General features: G+C 43.0%; 1 protein-coding gene across 1 annotated transcript in view; it reads right to left on the reverse strand.

Annotated features, from left to right (window-relative positions):
* Window positions 1-395: 395 nt before the first annotated feature.
* The window catches only part of LOC126335901 (uncharacterized), a 204,773-nt gene continuing 182,275 nt past the window's right edge, over window positions 396-22,893 (reverse strand). Inside the window, exons 17-18 of the mRNA XM_049999373.1 lie at window positions 12,813-13,120; window positions 396-761 (exon numbers count right to left, since the gene is read on the reverse strand). Coding sequence (XP_049855330.1) covers window positions 485-761; window positions 12,813-13,120 — 585 coding nt within the window. The 3' untranslated portion in view covers window positions 396-484. The remainder of the gene's footprint in view (window positions 762-12,812; window positions 13,121-22,893) is intronic.

Consider the following 22,893-nt stretch of genomic DNA (forward strand, 5'->3'; position numbering starts at 1 on the left):
TGAAAAAGTGTAAAAAAGCACAAAATGGCTTTGTAAATGTCTAGGGAGGTTCACTGAGACGTGTGAAGGATCAAGTAATAATAAACATACTGAGCAAAATATATTTATTAATATGCATTCCACATTAATATACATATAAGGTATTTTATGGTTTTGTATGTATCCAAACCAATGAAGCTATACGTATTTACAGACAGATAATACAAAAATGATTTCGACGAATAATTACACCTGTGAACAAAGGAAATCGTCACTGGTGTCGCAGGTGGTTTGTTAGCTGCAGAGAATGGCTTCTGGTTAACTGAAACTGAACGGCAGTCCGTGCGATTCTGAATGTCTGGAGTACTTGTCGGACGGTGATACGTGTTAGGAGAGGCACGTTTTAATGACTCGAATGTCAATGTGGCTAATAAATAGTACAATAAATAAATAGGGGAATAAATTAATGTGCAGTGTGGGAGGGCGGGGGGCAGGGAGGGCGCGCCTAGACGAGCAGGCGGTCGTTGGCGCAGGCGGGCCCCTTGGACGGCCAGTTGCAGGCGCCGATGGACTGGTCGTAGGCGAGGTGCACGGGGCAGTTGAAGACGTGCAGCGTGTAGCGGCCCTTCCACTGGTCCCAGTGGCACGCGTAGAACTTGTCGCAGCGGTGCGGGTGCCGGAAGAGGCCGGCGCGCCGGCAGTCCACCGAGCCCTGCAGCGTCTCGTCCAGGGAGCGCAGCCCGCCGGGGCCGTACCGGTCGAAGCCGCCCGACGCCGCCGACCTGCGGGCACCGTCGTTACTCCTTATGCGACAGTTCCGGCAGACAGCGCGGGGCAGCGCATTAATAAATATACAAGCTGTTTCAGAACGAGTAGAGTTGTAAAACTACCGTAAGCTACTACCATAGGCCGCCACTAACGTGCGCGTCATTTACGACGGAGGCCGAGTTTAGCTTCGTTCTGCGCGTCTGACGTCACGAAACACTGTCAGCCAATGAACAGAGAACGACGTTGCCAGAGCTCGAGTGCAGTGTAGAGCACGGACAAGTGTCTTCAGTTTTAGAAACGTTCCGTCATAAATAAAGTAACTGAACAGAAGCAATGCCTTGATAGCAGACTTTCTATAAAAGAAAGTTTGGAAAAAGCGTTCTTTATACCAAGTGCTTCATATTCTATTAATTAATTACACCAAACAAGCAATAAGCCTCCTAATTCGGGCAATAGTAAGGAAATTAATTCTCACTAACCGTTTTTTCGCAATAAAGAACAGCGGTAATTATTTATTTCCTATTGTACTTCGACAAAACGTCAATAATTCATAGTCATACCAAAAATGTTTGCCGGTATTTTGTGTGAGTGTTTAAAGTACTCTAGGAACTCTGTCAAACGACGAGCTGTGATAGCTCCGCCCGCACGGTAGCTCAGCGTGTTCGGTCAGAGGGATGCCGGCACGGTGTTCGGTCAGAGGGTTAGCAACCCTCTGTAATAAAAAAACTGAGCTAATCGATCAACAACGAACTTAAACGGATGTCTTACGATGTTCGCCCCGAGCTGATGCAACGAACAAAAGCGAACAAAATGAGATTAAGAAAAAAATAAGAAAAAAGAGGGCTAGCTGCCCTCTGTAATAAAAGAATTGAGTTAATGGATCAACAACGAACTGAAACGGGTGTCCTTTCGATGTCCGCCCAGAGCAGATACAACGAACGAAAACGAACAAAACTAGATTTAAAAAAATAGCGTATTCGGTAAGGTGTTTGACTGCTATGCAAAGGGAACCGAGTTCAAATCTTGTTCGTTGCTTAATATTTTCTTCATTTAAAAACAATATCGAAGTGTCTTCATGTATTTTATTCGTTTGAATGTAATTTTTTTGAAATTTCTAGTGGCCATTAAAATCGACCATACGGAAAGTATACGCTGTGGACTTTTACCTCTGCAAACTCTTCAAAATTTCGTGCAATGGTTTACCACATTTAATGTCGCACAATAATGCGTTGAACATCGAAACAAAATTAAGTCATTTATGGGGGGAAGCTATCAGTCAAGAACATGAGTAAAAATCAAATTTTTGGGCCAAATAGTTTTTGTGAAATGGAATGATAAGTGTGTCAAAGCACTCGGAACACCATGTGTCTGCACAAGCGAGTAGTGCAGTGATGACAAAATCACGCACAGCGCGGAATGCGGGGAGCACGTCTCTGAAGCAGCGAAAGGGTTAATGCGGCCGTGGTGGCTTTACTTCATAAACTGCGCGCTCCCCTCTAAATGTAAGTTTGCGAACTTTACTATGGCGCTGCTTCTTTTGTCGTTTGCCTCTGGCAACGCAGCCATCTCCCGCGTCTGGGCGGGAATGCGCGAGCCGCCAAGATAAAAGAATTGAACTATAGTAAAGGTAGACTACGGTAGTTTTCCTAGCTCCCTCAGGCAGCAACGATCGTAACCGCGTTACTTGTACGTTACGTGTGTTGCATACCTATCGGGCGTTACCTCATTTACGTCGCTTTGTGTGCGTATGCAGTCAGTGTCTTACAATTTCCCCTAAAACGGGGAGTGGTGAACCGTCGAAACTGAGGAGATATGGAAGGCTGGATAACCAGCGGAACATTTTTTTGTACATAGTTATCCCCCCCCCCCTGCTACTTAAAAATAAACAGTAATTGTAGGAAAACTAAAACTGTCCATGTTTAATTCAGGTCTTGTTCGAAAGACGTTGATTAGTAACGTGAAATAGAGAGATGTTGTACTAAATGTTTGAAAAAAGATAGAGATTTATCATATAGAGCTATAAAACGCAGTTTCCTCAAACAAAAGGTAAAATTAAAGAAAAATATTTAAAATGAAATAAAAACACATCAAACATCATTTCAATACCTCATCGAGCTTATATAAAACGTGTGCCTGTTATTTATATAAAAAAAATGATTCAAATGACTCTAATCACTATGGGACTTAACATCTGAGGTCATCAGTCCCCTAGACTTTGAACTACTTAAGCCTAACTAAACTACGGACATCACACATATCGATGACCGAGGCAGGATTCGAACCTGCGACCGTAGCAGCAGCGCGGTTCCGAACAGCTGTTTCAGTATCAGTTTGTGATCAATATGCATGACTCCTAAGTGGTGTATCGTTATTTTTATACTGTCTTAGAGTGTACGTCAGTTTTTCTAATGGCGTTCTGGTGTAATTTCATGAGTACTGGACTGTTCTTAACTGCGTAGGACTAATTTATCTCCTGTGTTTTCTTTTTCTCTGCTGTCTTTATTTTAATCCGTCCACACATAATAATAATAATAATAATAATAATAATAATAATAATAATTGGGAAGTAGAACTATAAGGAAAATATTGGATTCACATAAAACGATAGACTCCTAGCAATTCGAAAGCAGTAATTAAAAATAGCCGAACCTACAAAATATTACAGAAACCAATGAAAGAGGTGACATTCTCTGGTCATTTGTGTAGGATCCATGACGACTGATTAATCAAAAGAGCTTCAGCATTCGTGGAAAAAGAACTCAACAGGAAGCAGGGCTCAACAGGTAGAGAAAGATTTACAAAGAAAGATCATACAACAGGAAGGAACAACAGATAGAGGGAAGCATAGTGTAGGGGTGAGGGCTTTCTGAAGGGAAAAGGAAAGAAAAACAAAGAGAGACAAAGAACTGAAGCTGGCACATGGTTCTCAGGAGACTACCAGATGATAATGGAGTAACGTCCAAAGACCTTAGTGGTCAGTGAACGTGACTGCTGGGCGAAGTTTCTCTTAACCCAATATTTTTGTTTGATCCGGGCTGATTTAAAGGAATTATTGCTTACCAACGGAAAAAGCCCGCTTCGTCTAATACTTCCTTCTCTTCTTCCTGCTGCTGTGATTTTTCGTGCTATCTTTCGAATTAAACGCGTGATAAATCCTCTTTTCCGGAACACAGAGATTAGAGGCAGGTGTTAGTTCTGTAGGCTGTATACATCAGAATTCTAAGGGTGCTCGTAGTTTGGTGTTGTGTGCAAATTCGAATCTGCGGATTTCTGGCAAACGGAATATTTTGGAGAACCATTTTTCTTTCGCCAAATACATTCAAAAAGGGAAAATATTCTCATAAACACGATGAAGAGTTTGAAAATTTCCGTCTTCGTCCCCTCTTTAGAACGTACTGGGTGTAAAATCTTAGCTCCTTAAAAAATAAGCTAATATCTTGGCCGATACCGAGATGCAGCTTCGGATTCTCCTCATAAAAGAAGCGACGTTGAGCTTGGGAAGAAAGAGACTACATTTCCTCCTCTTTCTCTTCTATTGGGTGAGATTACGAATCGCAATCCAACACAGGAAACAGAATTCAACATTTCTTCATATACAAAAATTACATATCGCCGCGCAGAGGCCGCGCGGTTAGAGGCGTTGTGTCAAGGATTGTGCGGCCCTTCCCGCCGGAGATTCGAGTCTTCACGGAGCGTGGATGTGTGTGTTGTTCTTAGCATAAGTTAGTTTAGGTAGTGTGTAAGTCTAGTGAGCGATGACCTTAGCAATGTGGTCCCGTAGGAATTCACACACACACAAACATTAGTCTCGACACAAGGTAATGTCACAATGATGACTGGTTAAAACTTCCGAAAACCTGGAGTTGGTTTTTCCAGTGTGACAGATGCTGTCAGTTCAAGTCTGAGTGTGATACCGAAGTATAAGTGATTATAAGTTACTTGTACGGATAGAAGATGAGATATGAAATAAGTCCAGATCATGCAAGACACGTTTTTGTGCCTGTAGAGTTCGGGGAAGAATGCGACATTCTGTTGATTGCCAGGCCATGTAGAGACTAATGGAAATGACATAGTGCGTGTGTGATTCATGAAAGCCCGTGTGATTCATGCTGTGGAACCATTTTCCCTTCGTCGCGAGCAGTCACAGTGTCATACTTTACGGGAGAGGCGATTAGCTGGAAGTGAGCCATAAGAAACTGCTGTCGGTGGAGTGACTTCTCAGACACGGCGTGGCGCGCTGTCAACACTCCGTCATAGATGGCAGCGGCCTTTTATGCCCGGATTCCTTCTCTGGTGGTAGGATGCAGAAGGTTGCAGCTCTTGCAATAGTGTACGCGTACCAGTAGGCTAGATTCTGAGGGAATGTGTCATGTTTGCGGATGAGAGAAGCCCACAATATATCATATGACGGGAAGTGTGTCAAGCGTCTTCTAATATTAAAATTAACTCTTTAGTTAAAACTTCGGGGCTGAGAGGCCGTGGTCGATGTATAAAATTTCTACCCGACGTTTCGTCCCCATCTGCAGGAGGCATCTTCTGAGGTCGTCCGGCTACTGCCACTGAGGCTGCAGGTACTCTCGCATTTATAGAGCGCATAGAGGGCACCACCATTTGTCACGTGATGCCGACGGTATGCCTATCTTTGGAAGGCGTCATCATTCTCGATTAAGAGTAATCGATTGTCTGCTGGCGCAACGTCGACATCCATATTTTGTCTAACTTTAAAACTTCCTCTTTTCTATTAAAATTGTTATGGTGTTTGTGACTCTCTATTGCTTCTCTATACATTATCATGCGCGCATGTATAGAGAAGCAATAGAGATTCACAAAATTACTGTGCCTTGTCGCAGGTTTGGTAGTTCTCATTAAAAAGCGCTACATATTGATTAATTGGTGTATATTGCATGTAAACTATTTAAGGCTGGGTTTCAGGGCTATCCGAAAATCCACCTTGCGACGTAAGGTATTGTGGTGACATTGTTATTTGTTGTCGCTTCCTTCATATTAGATCAGGTCATTGAGCTCTGTCCTTCATAATTAAGCTCTTTCTGCTTGATTGTAGAACTATTTTCTGAGACACTTCTTTGGAATTTGTACCTACAAGCCTGCTCATGACATGATTTCGTATTCTTCCCTCCCATCACGCTACACCAGATGTTTATCCGATGTAACCAACCCCTTCGCTATCGAACTGCCGAAGCATGAGTTGAACTTTATGAACAGAATGTATAGTTCACAATATACAGGGTGTAATGGGTAGAAGTGTAGATATTTCTGTTGGTGACTGAGGACGGTGTGCTGAACAATGTTACGTCAGTATTTATGTAATTTGCAGATTAATAATTACAGCTATTACAAGTCACATGTTTTTAGATTGGTTAGAATCCCTAAGCACATGTGACAAGAGCATGACATTAATACTTGTTTTTCCCCTGGGCAGCAGGCCAGGTGTTGAAGTGTGGATGCATGGACGCAAAACCGGTAGTTTATACCGACAGGTGTAGTCCAGTTACTAGCGTGCAGAAAACATCACGTCGTTAAATATGTGACGTGTTTGTGGGAAGACTGTTCGACAAAGAGAAAAAAAAACGAACACCATGATGTGTGTACATATTAAGGTACCATATACAAAAATATCGGCACTTGTACCCGTCTGATCCTGCATAATGGAGGTTTACATTCTACATGTTCCATTCCTAACAACAACAACATTCCGTTCGCAGTATTGAGGGAAGGGTCGGTGCAGTACTGTTATCGTCATATTTGTTAAAGTGTTTCCACGTCATATTTGGAGCACTTATACATATTCTCACCGAGCGAGGTGGTGCAGTGGTTGGCACACTGGACTCGCATTCGGGAGAACAACGGTTCAAACCCGCGTCCGGCCATTCTGATTTAGGTTTCCGTGATTTCCCTAAATCACTTTAGGAAAATGCTGGGATGGTTCCTTTGAAAGGGCACGGCTGATTTCCTTCTCCATCCTTCCATAATCGGATGGGACCGATGACCTCGCTGTTTGGTCGCCTCCCCCAAATCAATCAACCAACATATTCTCAACGAGTCACAGTGGTCCTCTGACCCTTCGAGATGACATTGACTGTCCCCACTAGCTTCTTCGCTTAGGGCAAATATGAGAAACCTAAGTGGCGTTAACTCAACTCATAACTGAAATCGATTGTTGTAGTTTATGTGCCCCACCAGGAACAGTCTTTAGGAGGAGCAGTTATTAAGCCTTATACGCCCATCCTGAACTACGTTTCATTTGATTTCTCTAAATTCTAGGGTTGTTCCATTCAATATGCCTAGACGGATTTCTGTTTCTGCACGTGTCAAACTGAATATTTGCTCCATCTCTAAAGACGAGCTAGTACACTCTAACTTCCTTTCTCTCTTTAGACCTGCGATTTCTTGCATTAAACCAGTATTCTCACCTCTCTCCGTCCGTCCGAAGGAGGAGGGAGAGCCGGAATTACCTGTTAGATTTTTCGTTCGAATCACAATGCCACTCTCTTTTCATAAGGTATAAATTGTATATATAGCTAGATTAGTGAATATGGGAAAAGAAGAGAGCAGTGTAATTAAAAGAGGATAAATAATACACAGAATTCCATTGTACAGTTGGGCAAAATGAAATGTCTGGAAGATATTTAACGCACCTTAAGATAGGTAACCTAAGTTACACAATCTGCCCCAGGAATGGATGATATAAGTTGTGTTGCCTTTATTAAGATGCATGAAATATTTTCCAGGCCAGTTTCATTTTTCCCACCTCGGGTAGAAGACAAAACCTTGTCCGTTTGATGAAAACAGTGTTTGGAGCTCTATAGGTTTCGGTATAATGTAGGACTTGTGGTCTTATTCACAGATGAGCTCAAAATACAAGTACATAGTATACTCATGTTACCACGACATATAGAATCTGCTGATCGCGGCAGACTTCTGATAGGCACTGATGGAAGATTTTTTTTTTTTGCAGAGTTTAAAAAGAACTAATAAAATAAAGAAGTAACATATTACAGTTTTCATTCACCCTCTTCTAGCCATTACACGTACAAAAATTCACTTCTATGACTATATTAGAAAGATCAGAGATTTATGGTTTCAAACTGAAAGATGTCTGTCAGTTGGCTCTTTCATTTCCTCACAATGATTTTGTGATTTGTAATTTTTGATTTACTGCTGTCTTTTGAGATGTTGCAATAACCAGTTTCACTATGTCGGTTTAGATACTTTTGCAGACTCTTTGCTAAACAACTGTATTAGTAGTAATTATTCGGAGAGTCGGTTAACCATCAGCCGACAGGTTTCGTTGACAGTTAGCAAGTCATATGGGTTCTTTATTCGAAGGGAATCAGCCTTTCTTATATTTGGTTAGTTACATTGCTGTACACTACTTTTAGTGTTCAGACGTGTCTGGTTCTGGAGTTATATTTGGGGATGCGTGCTTTTCTGATGAAGTTACCTTTGCTTGACGGAGAGTCGTGTTATGGAATAGGCTTTACTGCACCAGTGGTGTCTGGTAAGGTAAGTACAATTTATATTCTGTGCTGAAATACAATCTATTAGTATTATTCTGCTTGCTGGTATCCTTCCGCTTGGTTACGTGCAGTGGAATAATTTCGAAGATATTGCGAACTATCAAGTCATTGGTGCTGGCTACCTCACCATTTATAATTTCTTTTAAATCTGCAGAGTTCAAAATTTCTCAGTGTTAACTGTTCATGGAGTGTAATGTTTCTTTCGGCCGGATGTTTCTGGATTGTCTTTGTGATGGTACTATCTTGGTTGTGTAACGAGAAGTGTGGGTTTGATTATCTCCACAAAATTGTAAATTGTGCGATTTTTTTAATGGATAGTACATTAGTGTCGAAATCGTGTGTGGCGAACTTATTTTTCAGATAGACATTTTCCTATACGTACTTCATTCCAATGTGCCACAGTACAAAGCCATCACTTTTGTTGCGACGATACTAATCTATGCCGTTCTTTTTCAACAACCAATACTCAAATGCAGAATGCATACTGATTGTTAATGTTCAGAACAATCTCTGTGCACGATAGCCAGTTTACAGGAATTGTGTATGGTAAGGGACGCTGATACGAGACATGAGGCAGCACTGCTTCACTGAATTGCTGTCATTATACTGTCGACAGAATTTCGAGCTTCAGTTAAATGACCTTTCAGCTAGACAACTATTTCCTGCTATCCGAAATTATGTGTGCACAACCAATGAAACTTCCCATTGTACGACTGGACACTACATGCGAATGGCTAACACGTAGTCACGCCGCCTGTTGCTTTCACAAAACTATTTTAAGATATAGAGGCCATTTTATTTTTCCGTTGCTCAGAATATATGGAAGTTTGTGCTTTGTGGCTACCTTATACATGTTATTCGGCTCAGGTGGTGTTGAAAACTTTGTCTTTGGGCATTAAATATTTAATTCTGCATATCACTAAAATATAAGGGCTAGTTTGTCACTACCTTTGAGATTGGACCTAGCTTTTTCTAACTCTGTCTCACACACCCAGCATTTAAAGTACATTCTTTGTAATAGTGCGGAACATCGCTGACACCCATGCTGAGGTCCCCTTGTTACACAAAAGTTTATTTAACGGACACCCACAGCTGAAATACTTAATGCCGAGTAAAAAACACCGCTCCATCTGTATACTTACTTAATGTAAAAAGCAGGATCGGTTTCGTACCGTTGGCTACAGCTCGTTTACCTATTCGTGCGTTGCCTCTTTCTTCATCCCCCGCGCCATCTTTTTACGGTTTAATATTTTCTGGGTCCCTAGACTCCTCTCCTTTTTGTTTCTTTAGAGTCTTAACATTTTTAATAGTTTCCCACATCATACCATCCAGTAGTATGCAGTTTATATTTTCTATTGTGATCTAGTGTACACCCGATTCCTAGTATTTTTCTCACACTCACAGTCCGTCTTATCTCTTCTGCGCATGGCCACCTGGCCAATGGCCTATCATATGTTTCCACGATAGTTCACGGTAAGCCGCGGTCCTGCCCTGTACTTCCCTTGTCGTATCCACAACGTGGTACGGTTTTCTCTGGCTTTTTATTTTCTGTGTTTTCTTCCGTTCCCCCCATCGCACCGTATTTCAACGATTTATTTGTAAAAACGAATCTTCCTTTTTAGGTCAGGCTATTGGCGCCGTTCCGGATTAGTTTATCGTGGGGTGTGACATGATTTTTAGAATGCAGTGGAATTCTAGGAATCGGGGGGAGAGTTTAATATCAGTTGCACTCCCGTATCATTATGAGTCCACTCCTTAATTAACCACGTTTTACTTTTCTTTATGCTTATTTAAACGCCGAAGTTACCTGTCGATAATACTAGGGGCATTCAATAAGTAACGCAACAGAGTTTTTTTCTGAAAGCAGGTTGGTTTTATTCAGGATTCCAATACACCACATTATTCCTCACTCTTTTGTCTGTTAAACCTGTTTTTCACAATAACCTTCCCATCATCCACGTACTACTTCCTGCTTCCTACTTCACTGGAGCAAACAAATGGCTGTCGGAAGGTGCGAGGTCCGGGCTGTACAGTGGATGAAGTTCTGTGAGCTTCTCTCGGGTTCGCTGTCATGGAGAAGTTCTACATCTACATCTACATCTACATTTATACTCTGCAAGCCACCCAACGGTGTGTGCCGGAGGGCACTTTACATGCCGCTGTCATTAATTCCCTTTCCTGTTCCAGTCGCGTATGGTTCGGGGGAAGAACGACTGCCGGAAAGCCTCAATGCCCGCTCGAATCTCTCTAATTTTACATTCGTGATCTCCTCGGGAGGTATAAGTAGCGGGAAGCAATATATTCGATACCTCATCCAGAAACGCACCCTCTCGAAACCTGGCGAGCAAGCTACACCGCGATGCAGAGCGCCTCTCTTGCAGAGTCTGCCACTTGCGTTTGCTAAACATCTCCGTAACGCTATCACGGTTATCAAATAATCCTGTGACGAAACGCGCCGCTCTTCTTTGGATCTTCTCTATCTCCTCCGTCGCCCCAACCTGGTACGGCTCCCACACTGATGAGCAATACTCAAGTATAGGTCGAACGAGTGTTTTGTAAGCCATGTCCTTTGTTGATGGACTACATTTTCTGAGGTGAGGACTCTGGCAATGAATCTCAATCTGGCACCCGCCTTACCAACAATTAATTTTATATGATCATTCCACTTCAAATCGTTCGGTACGCATACTCCTAGATCTTTTACCAGTGTTTGTTCCGCTATAATATAATCACACAATAAAGGATCCTTATTTCTAAGTATTCGCAATACATTACATTTGTCTATGTTAAGGGTCAGTTGCCACTCCCTGCACCAAGTGTCCATCCCTGCAGAACTTCCTGCATTTCGCTGTAATTTTCTAATGCTGCAACTTCTCTGTATACTACAGTATCATCCGCGAAAAGCCTCATGGAACTTCTGAGATTATCTAGTAGGTCATTTATATATATTGTGAAGTTCGTTTGCAGTTTTCAGGCGACGAACACGCTGACGTCGTTCCTTGAATTTCCCGAGGGTGTGTGCAGTCGGCTGTCACGCGGAAGATCGGACAGTTTGGCGCTGTCTTCCTGCAATGATGACAGACGCATTGCCAAACGAATCACCGTGCTTTTGATCACAGCCGGGTGTCAGTACACATTGTGCAAGAGCCTATGACTATCCGAGGTTCTGATTTTACGCCACAGGAAACTTAGTGACAGCTCTGGCGAAACTGGCGGAGAAAAAATGTTGTGCGTTACTAATTGAACGCCCATACACTACTGGCCATTAAAATTGCTACACCACGAAGATGACATGCTATAGACGCGAAATTTAACATTCAGGAAGGAGATCCTGTGATATGCAAATGATTAGCTTTTCAGAGCATTCACACAAGGTTGGCGCCGGTGGCGACACCTACAACGTGATGACATGAGGAAAGTTTCCAACCGATTTCTGATACGCAAACAGCAGTTGACTGGCGTTTGCTGGTGAAACGTTGTTGTGATGCCTCGTGTAAGGAGGAGAAATGCGTACCATTACGTTTCCGTCTTCGATAAAGGTCGAATTGTAGCCTATCACGATTGCGGTTTATCGTATGGCAACATTGCTGCTCGCGTTGGTCGAGATCCAATTACTGTTAGTAGATTATGGAATCGGTGGATTCTGTCATCTCGGAGAGCACGGCTGCGGTTACCCTTGACGCTGCATCACAGACAGAAACGCCTGCGATGGTGTACTCAACGACGAACCTGGGTGCACGAATGGCGAAACATCATTTTTTCGGATGAATCCAGGTTCTGTTTACAGCATCATTATGATGCCATCCATGTTTGGCGACATCGCGGTGAACGCACATTGGAAGCGTATTCATCATTGCCATAGTGGAGATCATCCGGCGCGATGGTATGGGGTGCGACTGGTTACACGTCTCGGTCACCTCTTGTTCGCATTGACGGCACTTTGAACAGTGGTCGGTACATTTCAGATGTGTTACGACCCGTGCTCTAACTTTCCTTCGATCCCTGCGAAACCCTACATTTCAGTAGGATAATACACGACGGCATGTTGCAAGTGCTGTACAGGCCTATCTGGATACAGAAAGTGTTCGACTGCTGCCCTGGCCAGCACATTCTCCAGATCTCTCACCCATTGAAAACGTCTGGTCAATGGTGGCCGAGCATGTGGCTCGTCACAATACGCTAGTCACTACTCTTGATGAACTGTGGTATCGTGTTGAAGCTGGATGGGCAGCTGTACCTGTACACGTCATCCAAGCTCTGTTTGACTCAATGCGCAGGCGTATCAAGGCCGTTATTACCGGCAGAGGTGGTAGTTCTGGGTACTGATTTCTCAGGATCTATGCACCCAAATTGCGTGAAAATGTAATCATATGTCAGTTCTAGTATAATATTTTTGTCCAATGAGTACCATTTTATCGTCTGCTTTTCTTCTTGGTGTAGCAATTTTAATTGCCAGTAGTGTATTTAATACGTTTTTTGCAAGTCTCTTCCTTTGCGTCAGCATTTCGTAGCGCAGGAGCAGCTTACCCGTCGACGGCTGCGCCGCGCGCTGCTGCGGCGGCAGCTGCTGCCTCGGCGGCGGCTGCGGTGACGACGGCGGCTGCGGGGGCGGCGGTGACGACGCGGGCAGACACTGCGGGCACCGCCGCCAGCACGGGGGCGGCCGTGACGACGCGTGCAGGCAGTGCGGGGGCGGCGGCCGTGAAGAGCCGCGTGGCCGGCGTCACCGCCACGACGGCGGCGGGGGCTGAGGTCGCCGCTAGCGGGAGGCCTGCGGCTGCCGCCGAGGCTGGCGGGCCCGCCGCGGCGAAGCGCGCTGGGCCGCGCAGGCGCACCTGTAGGCCGCCGGTCCACAGAGGTCAGCACGCGCCAGGAAAAGTGCTTCTGCTCCCTCCCAACAGCCGAAACACGGCGTACCTGCCCAGGGACGACTTCTGCGGCGCACTCAGCGCAGCCATAGGTGGTGAAAAAGAAGCTCAGTGGCAGGTGCACTGAGACTTCCTTTCATTTCCTGACACTGTTACTGTGTTGTGTAAAAGAAGGTTACCATTTCTGGTTTTTGACGTACCAGTTTCAACTGAAATGTTCGATTCTGTACAAATTTACGCCGAACTTGGGTTAGAGTTCTTATTTGAATGGTATATTTCTAATCAATAGATATTTCTGGATGTTTCTACTCGTCAGAAAACTATTTTGCTGTCAGTATGTTATTATTATTTATATCGACATATTACTTACTATCGATCTTGTACCATGAAAATTAGTACTCACAATTTCAAAAGTATATGATCTGAAATGAATTCTACGTTAGATGCAATAATATGTATTTTTTTTAACTTTACTTTCAAACAAAATCTCTGTCTTGATTTATAACTTTATTTATTTTACTATCGATGATAAAAATCGAAATTATAAAATAACCTGAAATTTCTTTTTTTCATATTGTCAAAATTTGAAACCTTTCTCATTAATCGTTAGGCCAATAAATCTTCACTCAAATACTTATTTTCAGAAAGCCATAAATAAACTAAAAACTGGTTCAAATTGCTCTGAGCACTATTGAACTCAACGCCTGACGTCATCAGTATCCCAGAACTTACAACTACTTAAACCTAACTAACCGAAGGACATCACACACATCGATGCCCGTGGCGGAATTCGAACCTGCCACCGTAGCGGTCGCACAGTTCCAGACTGAAGGGCCTAGAACTGCTTGGCCACACCGGCCGGCCTATATAAACTAAAACTGATAAACAGTTTCAATAACAAGAGTCATATTGATTCTAACATCGACTAATTCCTGTTCTTGAAGGTTCGGGATCCGTGATATATATATCACGGGTCCAGAATTTTTTCACGCCAAGCGCGTTAGATACCGTTAGAGTGGGATTACCTTTTGGGAGTTTTGTACATGTTGGTCCGAGACAGGCTATGATCTTTGTACAATGTAAGCAAGTTTTATACTGCTTGTGTTTGAAAAATGGCTCTGAGCACTATGCGACTTAACTTCTGAGGTCATCAGTCCCCTATAACTTAGAACTACTTAAACCTAACTAACCTAAGGACATCACACACATTCATACCCGATGCAGGATTCGAACCTGCGACCGTAGCGGTCGTTTGGCTTCAGACTGTAGCGCCTAGAAACACACGGCCACTCCGGTCGGCCTGCTTGTGTTTGAAGCACTGTTTATAAAAAAGTTAAGGAAAGTGATTTTTCAAATATATAAAATAAGATGGAAAGTAATAATTATAATGTTGCAGCGTAAGTCATTATCAAGAAAACAGGACATATTTTTTATAGGTTACAACGATATGAAGAAAGAAGCCTTGACACTGAGACCACCATTGCAAGAGAAGTAAAACTTTTTTCAACTATAAACCATTCTGCAAGTTCTTATTACTAAAAATTAGTTCGTTACAACGTATGATCTCTAAAATACATCAGTATAAGTGACCAATGATAAGGAAAGTGCGTAATATTGTACAGTTTCAATACGCGGATGTATGTTTTTTTGTGAACTGGGTGACCGAGAAACCCTGTTACTCCTCTTGTCTTTGTACAACTGGGAAAACAAACACAATATCTGATCAAGAGTATCCGGACATCAGTGCGTATAATGGAAAGGGTCACTTGTTCACGTGATGCGGAGTCGCCAGCATAGAAAGAAGCGGGCAATGGTGTGTTGGCGGTAGAGGACCAGTAACGGCGGGTCGCTCATCACAAAAGAGAGACTTCGAACATGGACTAGTCACTGGGTATCAGGGAAATTTCAACCCTTCTAAGCTGCACAAGTCGACTGTTGGCGAAATGGAATGGGAGGGGGCGGGGGGAGCTAACCAAGACCAGGAAGACCGCATGTACTGATGGATAGCGACTGTCGAGCAATGCGTAGGTTGGTTGTAGAAAGAGTCGTACGAAATCCGAACGAATAACTCGAGAGATCCCAAGTCTTACCAGCAGTCCAGTTAGCTCAACGACTGTACACAGGGAGTTAAAAAGAACGGGGCGCGACCGTCGAGCTACTGTTCATGGGCCACACATTTCTGGAGTCACTGCCGGCCATTGTGGCCGTGCGGTTCTAGGCGCTTCAGTCCGGAGCCGCCATACCGCTACGGTCGCTGGTTCGAATCCTGCCTCGGGCATGGATGTGTGTGATGTCCTTAGGTCAGTTAGGTTTAAGTAGTTTTAAGTTCAAGGTGACTGATGACCTCAGATGTTAAGTCTTATAGTGCTCAGAGCCATTTGAACCACATTTTTTTCTGGAGTCACTGCCAAACGACGCCAGAGGACGTGTGAAGAACAGCACCACTGGACAGTGGAAGGCCGGAAAGAACGATTTTCGATGGAAGTGTTTGGTTTTGGCGAATGCCTGGAGAATATTACCTACCATCACGTCTAGTGGCAACAGTGAAGTGCGGAAGATGCGGTGTTACGATATGGGGAAGATTTTCGTGGTTACGTGCAGCCCCCTTATTCCTTTAAGAAAATGCTAAGTGCGCTAGGACTTGACCATGTACAGTAGAGGAACAGTTTAGAGACTAGACACGGGAGAGTAGAGCATCTAGCCTTCCTTACTTAGCTATCTTGCACTTCCTGTCGATGTCATTTTTGAGACGTTTGTATTCTTTTTCGCCTACTTCATTTACTGAATTTTTATATTTTCTCCTCTCATCAATTAAACTCAATATCTCTTGTGATACCCAAGGATTTCGAATAGCCCTCGCCTTCACTATTTCATCTCTTAAAGCTACCCATTCTTCTTCTACTGTATTTCTATCTCCTATAATTGTCAGTCGTTACCTAATTCTCTCTCTGAAACTCTCTACAACCTCTGATGCTTTCAGTTTATCTAGGTCCCATCTCCTTAAATTCCTACCATTTTGCAGTCTCTTCAGTTTTAATCTACAGTTCATAACCAATAGATTGTGGTCACAGTCCATATCTGCCCCTGGAAATGTCTTACAATTTGAAACCTGGTTCCTAAATCTCTGTCTTACCATTATATAATGTATCTGAAACCTTCTAGTATCTTCAGGCTTCTTCCATGTATACAACCTTCTTTGCCGGCCATGGTAGCCGAGCGGTTCTAGGCGCTTCAGTCCGGATCCACGCGACTGCTACGGTCGCAGGCTCGAATCCTGCCTCGGGCATGGATGTGTGTGATGTTCCTAGGTTAGTTAGGTTTAAGAAGTTCTAAGTTATAGGGGACTGGTGGCCTCAGATGTTAAGTCCCATAGTGCTCAGACCCATTTGAACCATATGAACAGCCCTCTTTCATGTTTCTTGAACCAAGTGTTAGCTACGATTAAGTTACGCTCTGTGCAAAATTCTACCAGGTGGCTTCCTCTTTCATTCCTTACCCCCATTCCATATCATATTCACCTACTACTTTTTCTTCTCTTCCTTTTCCTACTATCGAATTAGAGTCACCCATGATTATTAAATTGTCGTCTCCCTTCACTATCTGAATAATTTCTTTTATCGCATCATACATTTCTTCAATCTCTTCATCATCTGGGGAGCTAGTTGGCACGTTAACTTGTACTACACTGGTGGGCGCAGGCTTCGTGTCTATCTTGGCCACAATAATGCGTTCACTATGCTGTTTGTAGTAGCTTATCCGCGCTACTATTTTTTATTCATTATTAAATCTACTCCTGCATCGCCCCTATTTGATTCTGTATTTATGACCGTGTATTCATCTGACCAGAAGTCTTGTTCCCCCAGCCACCAAACTACAGTAACTCGCAGTATATCTAACTTTAACCTATCCATTTCCCTTTTTAAATCTTCTAACCGACCTGTCAGATTAAGGGTTTCTGACATTCCACGCTCCGATCCGTAGACCGGCAGTTTTTTTTCTCCTGATAACGGCGTCCTCTTGAGCAGTCCCCTCCTGGAGATCCGAATGGAATATTTCACGTCTGGAATATTTTACCCAAGAGGACGCCACCATTAATTAACCATACAGTAAAGCTGCATCTCCTCGGGAAAACATATGGCTGTAGTTTTCCCTTGCTTTCAGCCGTTCGCAGTACCAGCACAGCAATGCCGTTTAGGTTATTGTTACAAGGCCAGATCAGTCAATCATCCAGACTGTTGTCCCGGCAACTACTGAAAAGGCTGCTGCCCCTCTCCAGGAACCACACGTTTGTCTGGCCTCTCAACCTCAAATTACATCTACGGTACGGCTATCTGTATCGCTCAGGCACGCAAGCCTTCCCACCAACGGAAAGTTCCATGGTCCATTGATCCTATAGTTACGAATATCGAAGCTTGCACTATTGCATTTTTACAAGGCAACAACAAGAAACGAGGACAGAAACTGACAATTTGCAGCTGTCACAAAATTTCTTTACAAGTAATGAAATGTTGGTGTGTTTTAATACCTTTTCACGAATCACCGCCTTCAGATCCAAAAATAAGTATCTCACTTCATTACACAATGCACTTATAGTCCTGTAGCTCCATCTTTACGTGTATATTTTTACATATTTTTCTCTACATCTGGAGATGGGTTTACAAGGGATAGACATAAAGTTTTAATTATCGCCTCAAAAAATATAGTTGTATAATTAGTTTTTTGTTTATTGACGCCGTAGTTCCGTAGCGCGCCGTTAGAGGAGCCACAAGGACGTGGCACAGCCCGTTGATATAGTGGAATATCGTGAGGTAAATAATTTTCTGCATTTGAAGGGAAAGAACGCTGCAACAATTCACAATGATTTGGTGGAAATGTGTAAAACAGTAAACCATCATATGACACAGTGGCTAGGTGTCGCAGTCCTTTTCAGAATAGTCAAACAAGTATGAATGATGAAGAACGAAGTGTCAGACCATCTCTCTGTGGAGAAATGGGAATTGCAGAAGTGGAGGTTCTGGTGCTCGAAGTCCAGACTATCACATTCGAAGTGATAGTAGAGAAAGTAAAAATCAGTTGATGATCAGTTTTCAACATCTGCCACGACAGTTTGAACGTTATGAAGTTTGCAGGCAGCTGGGTCTCACGACTCCTTACACTCTTCAAAAAAGGCCGCCAAACTGAAGGAGCAGCAGAAATGTTGCAGCTGTGTCAGAGCAACGTAGATTGTTTTGGCCGCCTAGTCCCTATGAAGGAATGCTGGATATATCAGTATGACAATGAAACATAGCAGCAATGCGAGTAGTGACATCATGAGAATTTACAACCGCTCAAAAAGTCTAAAACCCAACCATCATCGGATAAGGTGAGGCTGAGTGTTTTTTCGGACTGCCACGATGTCGTGCTAAGAGGCTATGCTCGTAAAAGTGACAACCGCCACTGGAGCGTTCTACAGAAAACTCCTGACGAGGTTATTGGAAGCTATAAACACTTAGTATCGAGGGATGTAGTCTCTGCTGGTGCTTTTGTTCCATGGCAACTGTCCCACCAATTCTGCACAGGAAACAGTCACACAATCTCACACCACATTCTTCTCACATGGCACCCATTCTGTTTCTCGGATGACGAAGCTGTTGCTCGGTACGAATGACCAGAATAATGACAAGGTGATTTTAGAACGTTTCCCAAACGGCCAGAATACGGGTTTGCCGGTGGGGGTGGCCGAGCGTTTCTAGGCGCTACAGTCTGGAACCGCGCGATCGCTACGGTCGCAAGTTCGAATCCTGCCTCGGGCATGGATGTTTGTGCTGTCCTTAGGTCAGTTAGGTTTAAGTAGTTCTAAGTTCTAGGGGACTGATGACCTCAGAAGTTAAGTCCCTTAGTGCTCAGAACCCAATACGGGTTTCTACAACCCAGGTCCCCGCCAAACGATCCATCTTAGGAAAACGGGTGTCCCATTGAAGAGTGAATAAACAGAGAAGGTCTAAGACCATCTGCGATCTTAGTTGTCGCAACTTGATTTTTCGAGGTGATTATTAAAACTTTATTATTACACCCTAAGCAACTAATACCTAAAACAATGAAACATGGCTTTTGTGAATGAAGATAGTATGGGCAACGCATTAACGTCCACACCTGTTGATTATACGAGGAGTGTTCAATAAGTAATGCAACACAGCATTTTCTCTGAAAGCAGGTTGCTTTTATTAAAAATTCTAATAGACCACATAATTTCCCACTCCCTTGGCTACAAAATCCTGTTTTTCAACTTGATCCCCATTCAATGCACCGGTCTTACGCCATCGTATTGAGAGGGCCTGTATGCCCGCATGTTGGCACTCTGCTAGTTAACAAGGGAGTCATCATACTGCTGCACCAACAACCTCCCCATAACCCACGTACTGCTTCTCGCGAAGTGTATCCTTCAGCGGACCAAACACATTGCAGTCGGAAGGTGCGAAATCCGGGCTGCAGGATGGATGAGGAAGAACAGTTCAATGAAGTTTTGTGAACTCGTCTCACGTGCGCAAACTTGTGCTCGGTCTCGTCGTGGAGAAGTTCGTTTGCATTTTTGTGGCGACGAGCACATTGAAGTCGTTTCTTCAGTTTCCTGAAGGTAGCAGAATACACCTCAGAGTTGTTAAGAATTTATGTTTTGTTTCTGGTTGAGATGAACCCATGTTTCATCGCCTGTGATGATGTTAACGCGCAAGTAGTTCTGCACAGACACCCTTGACTACCCAAATTGGTAGATGTGTGCGTCAACGTTACCAACAGAGACGCCTACTTGAGCTGCGAGGCGTCAGATTGTGATTCATCGATCACCTCGAAGGAGAGTGTCCGCACGTTCCAGCACTGGAGGAGTCTCAGCTGTGTGCGGCCGGTTGGCACGTTGGAAATCAGACGGATTTGCCCGATCTCGTTGGCATGAGCCACTGTGCGTTTGTTCACTGCCAGGTCTCCGTAGACATTTTGCAAGCACTTTCGGATATCTACGATGCTCCGGTTTCCCTCCAAAGGAAACTCAATGACTGCTCTCACTCCGCACTTCCGTTACATATGCCATTTTGGAGGCTACGTATAGCGCCGCCGCCTATCGGGACTTCCTGAAACTATAGGGGCTGAAGTGGGAATATTCCACGATGTCCCACAACAAATTCCGCATTTTTTAACCGAAATTGGCTGAGGAAAAGAAATGTGTTGCACTACTTATTAAAAGCTCCTCGTAGATGTTTTAACAGCGGCTAGATACAGAAATATGATACCAGTACACATTCTTCATCAGGCGCGCTCACATGCACAGTGGCGCTTCTAGATAAGCTCGAGTACTGTGGTATGAATGGGACAGCGCTTAAATGGTTTAAATCATACATAACTCTAAGAGTGCAGAAAGTTGAAATAAGCAGTTCACATAATATGCAAAAACCGGTGATTTCTCAAACTGGGGAACAATCAAGAATAGGGTGCCGCAAGGTACGGTCTTTGGTCCTCTGCTGTTCTTAATATATATTAATGACTTACCATTCTATATTCACGAAGATGCAAAGCTGGTACCTTTTTGCCGATGATACAAGTATAGCTATCACATCCAACAGACAAGAATTAACTGGTGAAATTGTAAACGATGTTTTTCAAAAAATCGTTAAGTGGTTCTCTGCAAATGGGCTCTCATTAACCTTTGACAAAACGCAATGCATACGGTTCCACATAGGAAATGGAATGACACTATTAATAAATAAAGACTTCGATCAGAAGTCGGTAGCTAAGGTAGAATATTCAAAATTTCTAGGTGTATGCATTGATGAGGGGTTGAACTGGAAAAAACATACTGAAGTTCTGCTGAAACGTTTGAGTTAGGGTTATTGCAAATTTTGTCGATATACATCTCAGTAAATTAGCTTACCAAGCCTATTTTTATTCTCTGCTTTCGTATGGCACCATATTCTCAGGTAACGCATCATTGAGTAAAAGAGTGTTCATTACACAAAAGCGTGTAATCAGAATAATTGCTGGAGTTCATCCAAGATCATCATGCAGACACTTATTTAAAGAGCTAGAGATCTTCACTGTAGCCTCACAAAATATATATATATATATATATATATATATATATATATATATATATATATATATATATTCATTTATGAAAATTGTTATTAACAATCCGAACGAATTCAAAAGTAATAGCAGTGTACATGGCTACAACACTAGGAGAAAGAATGATCTTCACTACTCAAGGTTAAATCTTTGGCTCAGAAGGGGTAAATTATGCTGCCACAGTCGTTGGTCACTTACTTAATAGCATCAAAAGTCTGACAGATAGCCATATACCATTTAAGGAGGGTAGGACGTCAAACGGGCCGACTTGGAGCAGGAGAGGCACCACAGGACATTTTAATTTTGCACTGTCTATACTTTTACAAGTAAATTCATAAAACTTTGTCAGAACGACAAGGAAGGATTCGGGATTCACACTCATATCAGTGGAAGTTCAAAAACATAACAAAATAATTTTTTTACAAGTGAAATTTCTTTTTTTTCGCTTACTATTGGCTGCATTTGTTGCTATAGGTACAATTTTCTTCACAAGTAAGAGAGATTCTATGATGAATTTTGCACAGCATACAAACCATACTTACAGGTGTATGAAACTCTAGAATTTTACAAATCAGTGAAAAATTGTGGTAAAAATAGAGATAACTAACTACAAAATTTGATTTTTTTGTAAACATAAAGTTTAAAACGTAACAGCTGATTCATTTTTTCATTAATGAAATAGACTTTAGAGTTTCAGACATCTATATGTATGGTTAGTATGCTGTGCAAAATTCATCGAACAGTCTCTCTTACTTATAAAGAAAAGTGTACCTATAGCAACAAATGCAGCCAATAGTAAGTGAAAAAATGATGAAATTCCACATGTAAAAAAAAATATTTTGTTATGTTTTTGAACTTCCGCTGCTACGAGTGTGAATCCTGAATCCTTCCTGGTCATGCTGAGAAAGTTTTATGAATTTACTTGTAAAAGTATAGACAGTGGAAATTAAAATGTCCTGTGGTGCCACCCCCTCTCCAAGTCGGCCGTTTGACGTCCTACTCATTAGATGAATTTTTGAGTATAGTATGTGGGTAATTCCTCCCCCCCCCCTCCCCCATGAACCATGGACCTTGCTGTTGGTGGGGAGGCTTGCGTGTCTCTGTGATACAGATAGCCGTACCGTACGTGCAACCACAACGGAGGATTATCTGTTGAGAGGCCAGACAAACGTGTGGTTCCTGAAGAGGGGCAGCAGCCTTTTCAGTAGTTGCAGGGGCAACAGTCTGGATGATTGACTGACCTGGCCTTGTAACAATAACCAAAACGGCCTTGCTGTGCTGGTACTGCGAACGGCTGAAAGCAAGGGGAAACTACGGCCGTAATTTTTCCCGCGGGCATGCAGCTTTACTGTATGATTAAATGATGATGGCGTCCTCTTGGGTAAAATATTCCGGAGGTAAAATAGTCCCCCATTCGGATTTCCGGGCAGGGACTACTCAAGAGGATGTCGTTATCAGGAGAAAGAAAACAGGCGTTCTACGGATCGAAGCGTGGAATGTCAGATCATTCAATCGGGCACGTAGGTTAGAAAATTTAAAAAGGGAAATGGGCAGGTTAAAGTTAGATATAGTGGGAATTAGTGAAGTTCGATGGCAGGAGGAACAAAACTTCTGGTCAGGTGAATACAGGGTTATAAATACAAAAT

The sequence above is a fragment of the Schistocerca gregaria genome, chromosome 2, assembly GCF_023897955.1.
Source record: "Schistocerca gregaria isolate iqSchGreg1 chromosome 2, iqSchGreg1.2, whole genome shotgun sequence".
Taxonomy (NCBI): domain Eukaryota; kingdom Metazoa; phylum Arthropoda; class Insecta; order Orthoptera; family Acrididae; genus Schistocerca; species Schistocerca gregaria.